The 8,741-nt window shown below is 38.5% G+C and overlaps 1 protein-coding gene across 1 annotated transcript in view; it reads right to left on the reverse strand.

The window, feature by feature from the left end:
• Window positions 1–8,741, reverse strand: part of LOC106874795 (type 1 phosphatidylinositol 4,5-bisphosphate 4-phosphatase) — a 32,746-nt gene that overhangs the window by 924 nt on the left and 23,081 nt on the right. Inside the window, exons 2-7 of the mRNA XM_014922650.2 lie at window positions 8,060–8,262; window positions 6,594–6,700; window positions 5,043–5,139; window positions 4,336–4,385; window positions 3,115–3,205; window positions 1,978–2,032 (exon numbers count right to left, since the gene is read on the reverse strand). Coding sequence (XP_014778136.1) covers window positions 1,978–2,032; window positions 3,115–3,205; window positions 4,336–4,385; window positions 5,043–5,139; window positions 6,594–6,700; window positions 8,060–8,262 — 603 coding nt within the window. The remainder of the gene's footprint in view (window positions 1–1,977; window positions 2,033–3,114; window positions 3,206–4,335; window positions 4,386–5,042; window positions 5,140–6,593; window positions 6,701–8,059; window positions 8,263–8,741) is intronic.

The raw sequence follows: 8,741 nt of genomic DNA on the forward strand, positions 1-8,741 counted from the left end.
ATATATATATATATATATATATATATATATATATATGCATGTGTGTGTGTGTATTATTAGTTTGTCATTGACAGTGACTGAGGGATATCACACGGGAGAAGACAACAGGTCATTGTGTGTCCAGCTCTGCCAATCAGTTCGATACGTGCTTGGATGGCTCTGCTGCAGGTCAGGCGGCACTGGTGATCTGCTGGGAGTGAAGGGAAGGCGTTAGCTCTGGACTTGCGTAATTCATGTTTTCTTCTGCTTTGTAAACAGAACAGGATTGCAAGTACACAAAGAAAAATGTCTGTTTGTATATATACACACATACATAGGTGCAAGCATGGCTGTGTGGTTAAGAAGTTTACCTCCCAATAACATGGTTTCAGGTTGAGTCCCATTGCATAGCTACCTTGGGTAAATGACTCCCACTGTAACCCTGGGCCAAGCAAAGCCCCAAGTGAATTTGGTAGATAGAAACTGAAGGAAGCCCATTGTATATTAGTGTTTGTAGGTCGTTTTCACAGCAACCACCCTGTCAAAGGCTTTCTTCAGATCAATGAATACTATGTAGTGGTTTACTTTTTGCTAAGTACTTCTCCTGAAGTTGCCAAACTATAAAGAAACTATCAGTAGAGCTTCTTGATTTTAGCCATTGAAAAATTTCCAGTCCTCCAGAGGTGAATAAAAAGAGAAAAAAAAGATTCCTTTGCACTCACTTCTGACTCAAGCAGATCATTGTCATTTGCCTCAAGTTCCCTTTTCTTTGCTGCCATAGGTTGAGACAAAGTTGTTGCAATCAAAGTCAGTTTTTATTTGGAGTTATGGCCCTCTAAGACTGGTTGTGGACCTTGACTTGCTGTTACCAGCAACTCTATATAGCATAATGGATGTGTGGTTAAGAAGCTGGATTTTTAACCATATAATCTCAGCTTCAGTCCCACTGCACAGCATCAAGTGTCTTCCATTATAGCCTCGGGCCAACCAAAATCTTGTGAGAGGATTTGGCAGACAGAATCTGGAAGAAGCCTATCATAAATACATATGTGTGTGTGTCCCTTTATTGTGACCTCACATGGTGGCTGTAAACAAGCATCATAATCATACATGTAAGTTTGTTTATTTCCAGCCTTCTGTGGGAAAAATATCTGGCCATGGGAAAATATCACCTTGTTTGGAGACAGGCAAGGGTTGGTGACAGGAGAGGCATCTGGCCATTGAAAGTCTGCATCAATTCCATCTAACCTATTCAAGCATGGAAATGAGCACATTAAAGGAAGATAACGTGTTGAGAGAGAGAGAGAGAGAGAGAGAGAGACAGACAGACAGACAGACAGACAGAGGGTAAGAGGAATGAAGGGAGACTGATGTGTTTGCTGAGGAAAATGGGATAGTTCTGGAGTGCCTCATTTGCAGGCAACAGAAGGGATGGTGGCTTTGTTGGCTTGAAATGACCCAAGACACTTTCACACTTGGCACATATGTTTGCAATGGAGTGAACCTGGCAGAGCGGAAGGGGATAGTTTTGGGAAGAGATTTGTCCAGTGTGTGTGTGCGCGTGTGACTGTATGTGTGCGACTGTGTGTGTGTGTGTGCATGCATGTGTAACTGTGCATGTGTGCGCGTGACTGTGTGTTTGTGTGTGAGTGAGTGACAGTGATGTGTGTGACTGTGTGCAACTGTGCATGCATGTTAGGCAGTGTGTGTGCGTGTGACTGTGTGACTGTGTGTGTGTGTGTGTGTGTGTGTGCATGCACATGGTGTGTGGAGTTAGATGCAGCAAATGTGGAGTTTTATGTGTTTTATATAGTATTATATATAATGGGAGTATTAGCCTGAAGAACTGTCATGTTTGAGAACTGAATCTAAGGAGACGGTGTATATATGGCTAATCTGTGAGTTGTTCTTAATATCTTTGTTCTCAAATTTACATCATTAAAACCAAATGGGTTTTAGTTAGCAACTGAAACTAGCAGGAAATTCTCTTTTACTCACCTGCCCAGGCAGCATATATTCCTTTGTTTTTCATAGCAAGCTGGTAAGTCATCACCTGCAAGAGAAGAGTATCAAAGAATACAGGCATCTCGACATTTACAATCACACAAAAACAGACACACCATTAACAGTCCTAGATAGACAAACTAAAGAAGGCCTTTTATACACACACAAGGATAGAGACAACTGACTCTTTTACAAACACACACTAAAGACAATCTTTCATTTCAATTAACCTCACCATTAGAAATGAAAGAAGATTTAATATTTGTATTGACACCTAGACAGGTGTTTTCTTTTGTGGATGTGCATAAAGTAACAGACAGGACTCTAACTAGGAATTTCAGTTCCTTAACCATGTTCAAGTCCAGTCTAGAATTATGTATTCATCCAGGAATGAAACAAACCCAGGAATAATCAAGGAATGAATGAGATGAAACAGTGTAAGTATCAATATTAAAAGAAAAATTCTTGTTTCTAAAAACGAAGTAAATAAGTAGATAAATTTTAATTTGGAATATTTTGTTTCTGTATTTGGTTTGCAAGATGATTGATGTGAATGTGTCTGTTGAAACAGAATTAGTTGTATCTTGGGAGGGTCATTATGCCAATAACACACACACATACACTAGTTCTAATTCACTGCTTTGTTATTTGTCAATTGGTTAGTTATTTAACCAATCAACTAATTGATTGTTCAATTAGTCATTCAGTTAATCAAGTGTTTTTACCAAAGTCCTTTTGTCATCATTTGTGGCCCCTTCAATGACATGCCCTTCCCTGCTCCAGGTCAGTTTCAGGAATGGCTTTCAAAATCAAATTATAATTTGATTTAGTTGCAAATTGAAAGGTTCATTATGCTGACAAGCACATACATGTTATTGGCATAATGAATCTCTCCTGGACACAACAAAAAACACAATAAAATACTTTTCGACACACCAGTTTGAATGTGGATCAAGAATCTTGAAAAACAAATCCAAAAACGAAATACAATTTAATTAACAAGGACTTGTCTCAGACATTTTCCCAAATTAAGTTTTGAACAGTGAAATAGAAATCTGTAAAAGTGAAAACAACAAACATTGTTTGGAACGGTAAAGGATTCTAATACAGGAGAAAATAAAGATTCCTTACTGTCAGTACTATGGCAGTTCCCAAGAGAATTACACCTAACGCTGTATAAACAATTGCTTTTTTCCGCACATATGAAGGTCCAACTGCTGAACTGAAAGATTACAGAAACACATGGAAAAATTAGAAACTATTAAAAATGAGAGAAAATTCAGTAGAACAAGAACTGTACTGCAATAGTGTATGTATTATTCCTAGGGCTATACTGACCCAGAATAGCAGCACTTGTCAGGACCCTGCTATGGGTTAATTAGCATGATGACAAATTGCCTCTGTAAAAAAAAAAAGGTCTCTCATAAACGCCCCAGTGGACTCAGGAGAGATGAGACCCTTCAGCTGCTCATCTAAGAGAAGGTAATTCCATTCAGATCCCACATCCTGTGACTACTGGGCTCAAAACACTTGTAGCAATAGATCTATACAAGTCTGACAGGCAAGCAAGTGGGACAGGTTCTGCACAAGCCCATACCTGCTACAATAATCCTTTCTACTATAGGCACAAGCCCATACCTGCTACAATAATCCTTTCTACTATAGGCACAAGGCCTGAAATTTGGAGAGATAATCGATTGCATCAACCCCAGCCTGTACTCAACTGGCACTTATTTTATCTATGCCGAAGGTAGAGTCAGCCTCAGTAGCAGCATTTGAACCGAAGAAGACAGACAAAATGCCACTAGGCATCTTGTCCAGTCGGCTAACAATTCTGCCAGCTGGCTCATTTTAATATTGGTCATCACACAGCTTGTTCAGTAAAACGAAATGCCGGCACCAAAGACTGTGCAGCTGTGACTTGCAGAAGCCTCATTCGTCAAAGTGACAACACAGAGTCCACCATACATTGTAGCATGCTGTTTTATGATGTTGGTAGGGTACTGTAGTATATTGCAGTATAGCACTACATTGTGGTACAGCACTACATTGTGGTACAGTGTTGTATAGTGTAGAATACTGTGTTATGATGTAGGTAGTGTATTGTGTATGAACTTAAATGACAATAAATAAGATGATTCTCTATCATTCAACAACAAGGGTTCAGTTGATGGATCAATTAAAATACCTGCTCGTCAAATTAGCATATAAGTGGCTGAGTATCCCATACACTTGTGTACAAATATTAATAAACTCTGGTACTCTGGTATTGATAATTTAGAGGTGTGTGTATATATATATATATATATATATATATATATGTATAGATAGATAGATAAACTGAGTACTTACACTCGCCGACAATGTGGACATCGTACCAATGATGTTGATCGAACATTAAACTGCAACAAATTAATATTTCAAATTATTATTATTATTATTATTATTATTATTAATAGCTGGTACAGTGGATGTTCCACTGGTTTAATCAGAAACAACCACCAAGTTTTTTTGGTGTTCAAAAATGTAAGAAGTGCGCATGTAGAACTAACAATCTTATAAAACTGTAAAACCTTTTAAACTTTAGTTTCCTGAAAACTCATTTTGGTTGAAATTTTAATTAAAACCTGAACTTTTTAATATGGGTATTTAGGTTCTGGCAGGTACAGTATGTAATGTGGAAACTGGGGTGGTATTTTTAGGTAAGAAAGGGGCAGTTTGTAACATGAAAACTGCAGTAGTCCCAGGTAGGCTGTAACTGGAAATGGTGGAGAGTTTAACCTGCTAGCATTTAAACTGGCTGAATCAAGCCCAAATATTCTATCTACTGTATGTTCAAATTGGCCTGACCTGACCTTTCGCACCTACCCTACTATGTCCTCCTAAAAATAAACAATCATCAAAATCTCAAAACTACAAGACAATGCAGGATTCATTCAAAAACAATGTCAATAAATAAGCATTACAGTTAACAGATTAATCCGAATGTTAAAGGGTTAAATTCATTAAAAAAAAAAAAAATTTTTTAAATAAAACAATAAAAAAAGCTAAATAATTACCAAAAATGTTTTGGCACAATGTGCACACTCAATGTGACTGGTTCCGGGTGAATGCATCATAACTGTTGGAGCAGGACTGAGATTGATAATTCTTTTGCTGCAATTGAAACAGAAACAGAACAGGTTACAGGTGTAAATGGCTGAAATGTCAAACACAGAATTGGTTTAACTGGACAGGCATCGATCGAGGTGGCTGTGAAGTCATGAGAAAGAGATTTGTTTATTATTAATGTTGTTGTTGTTGTTGTTGTTTAGCCCTAGGTTCAACCCTAATCCAGGAGACTTTTCTGATCAAAGTATTCTACTTTAGGCGCAGGAGTGACTGTGTGGTAAGTAGCTTGCTTACCAACCACATGGTTCCGGGTTCAGTCCCACTGCGTGGCACCTTTGGCAAGTGTCTTCTACTATAGCCTCGGGCCGACCAAAGCCTTGCGAGTGGATTTGGTAGACGGAAACTGAAAGAAGCCCGTCGTACATATGTATATATATACATATATATATATGTATGTGTGTTTCTGTGTCTGTGTTTGTCCCCCCACCATCGCTTGACAACCGATGCTGGTGTGTTTACGTCCACGTAACTTAGCGGTTCGGCAAAAAGAGACCAATAGAATAAGTACTAGGCTTACAAAGAATAAGTCCTGGGGTCGATTTTCTCGACAGCATGGCCGTAGTCAAATGACTGAAACAAGTAAACAAGTAAAAGAGTACCTATTACCGTTCAACTTTTTTTTGTAAGATATATCTAGGACTACACTATTTAATGTAGCCTCACCATTTATAAGACAATAAGGTGTATTTGAAAGAGATTTGATTGCTATTTCTAGCAGACTGAGTGACTATGTAGAAACTCCCTGATTAATTTATTCTGACCAGTTTGGTGATGGGGAAAGCAAATGCCAGGACTGAGCCAGAAGGGGGAAGTCAAGTGTAAAGTAATATATTAAGAGTTTCAAATTCTGGCACAAGGCCAGCAATTTGGGGGAGGGGTAAGTCAAATCAACCTCAGTATGCAAAGCCAGCAAGTTCAGGGGAGGGGTAAGGCCTGAAATTTAGGGGAAGGAGATAGTCAATTACATCAACTCCAGTATTCAACTGGTACTTAATTTATTGACCCTGAAAGGATGGAAGGTAAAGTCGACCTTGGTGGAATTTGAACTCAAAACATAGCAATGGGCAAAATGCTTAGCTGCATTTTGCTCAGCATGCTAACCACTCTGCCAGCTTGCTGCCTTAATAATAATAATAATAGTAATAATAATAATAATAATAATAATAATAATAATAATAATAATAATAATAATAATTTTAGCAGAAGGGGATGATTGATTACATTGACCCCTGCCCTTGAGTGGTACTTTATTTTATTAACCCCAAAAGGATGAAAGGCAAAGTTGACATCAGCATGGTTTTGGATGAAGAACTAATCACATGTTGAGTTTAAAAGAAGAAGAGACGGAGAATAGAATGAAGAAAGGGGAAGGAGGAAAGAGGGTAAAGACAACAGGGAAAAGATTGAAGGAAGAGAAGGTAAAAAGGAAACTTTCTTACCAGTCTGGCCGAGGGCAAGCAATTCTTTGAGAAGCTCCCTTGCAGATGAGGAGACAATGACATGGGCACCGGACATATTTCTTCCCAGGAGGAGCTGCTTTGATTGGCTACAAATAGTGTTAATTTGGATACATCTTAGACATTAAGAATCATTCTAAATCTCCAAAAACACACACATTTTTAACATAACTTTCACAAACAATGAACTCCATATATTCTGGTTGACTGAAAATATATATATATGTATCTAAGACGTTGTATCAATTCACCGTTAGACGATGGTGAGAGGGACAAACGCACACACACACACACACACACATGTGTTTGTGTGTGTTTACATATGTGTATATGCATATGTATATGTGTGCGTATATACAACCTTCAAAGTAACAGTCATGTATACAACTTGAACTGACGCACATATCAGTACATAAACATATGTTCACATGTACATACATATGTACACACACACAAACACGTCTACACACTTACCCTATTACTCACGTACATCCATAAGTACATACGAGCATACGCACATACATACATATCTACATATATACATACATGTGTATAGGCATGCACACATGCATACGCATGTACACAGATGCATACGTGCACATGTGCATGCACATACATACATACATACATACACACGTACATATATATCATGAACTAACTTAGTTTCTCAGAGGCAGCACAGAATTTTGTCAGTGAACAGGTCGCAGTCTCAAAGCGACGAAAATATTTTGACAAATTAAATTTAAATGTTGAAGTGAATCTAACGGATTTTGTGTGTTATTTTAAATGGCTTATAAACACCTTCCACGCTGCAATTGTTTTCGTTCCAGCACACAATCTCAGATCAGGTCACTTGCTATGCAAGTACATCTCCCTATATATATATATATATACATACATACATCATAGCCAGACACAATGAGAGTAAAGTGTAGAATATGCTATGGTCTGGAGGAAATGGCATAGCTCAGGCAAATGGTACAATCCAATGAAGACAATGAAACACTCACGACAAAACATGACAGTAAAAGGTGAAGAACCCCTTTCAGTTTCGAATGACCATGAGATTGCACCTAGGAAGTCCCCCTCTGGGCAAGGTTGTTTATGGAAGACCAGAAGTCGCCCATGCATACCAGCCTCCCCTTCTCCATGCCACCGATGTTATCCAAGGGAAAGGCAAAGGGACCGATACAGCTTGGCATCAGTGACATCACAACTCATTTCTACAGCTGAATGAACTGGAAATAAAGTGTCTTGCTCAAGAACTCAAGACACAGCCTGGTCTGAGAATCGAACTCACTACCTCATGATTGTGAGCCCAATGCTTTAACCACTGAGCCATGTGCATAGAACTGGTACAGTCCAGTTCAATGAAGATGGTGAAAGTGTCACAGCAAGACAAAACACAATGATGATAAAAAGTGGGAAAGTGAGAACTTTGTACTTACCGTGGCTTCGTGACAAACACTACATTTGACAACATGTTGGTGAAGTTTGCCTTCTATATTAATCATTGCCTGGCAAACCTTGCAGTTGATCATCGGTATACCACCCTGGGGTGTTGGGGTGTAAGGAAGAGGAAGTTCATTAGAAGAAAGAGGAGGAACCAGTTGAGAAGATGAAGATGATGATGATGTTGTTTCTGACCTCCCTGTCGAGGAAAAAAAATACATATTTAAAAACAGGTTTGGTTATTTGAAATGGAACAGGAAGACAAGTTTCCACCATGAACAAAAGGTGCATATAATGGCAGTAGGAGCAGATAAGCCTATCAAGATGTGTAGGTTGAGAACACAGAGGAGACATAAATTTTATAAATCTGTAATAATATAGCTGGAAGATGATAGTTTATCTCTACATAATATTGGTTTCAAACTTTGATGTCAGGTTAGTAATTTTGTGGGAAGAGCAAGTTGATTACATCAACCCCAAGGCTCCACTTCCATCTTTTTTTTTCACTTGTTTCAGTCCTTTGACTGCAGCCAGGACTTATTCTTTGTAGGCCTAGTACTTATTCTATCAGTTTCTTTTGCCAAACTGCTAAGTTACAGGGACGTAAACACACCAACGATGGTTGTCAAGCGATGGTGGGGAGACAAACACAGACACAAACATATCTCTCTCTCTCTC

This window comes from Octopus bimaculoides, chromosome 17, assembly GCF_001194135.2.
Source record: "Octopus bimaculoides isolate UCB-OBI-ISO-001 chromosome 17, ASM119413v2, whole genome shotgun sequence".
NCBI classification, from domain to species: Eukaryota; Metazoa; Mollusca; class Cephalopoda; order Octopoda; family Octopodidae; genus Octopus; species Octopus bimaculoides.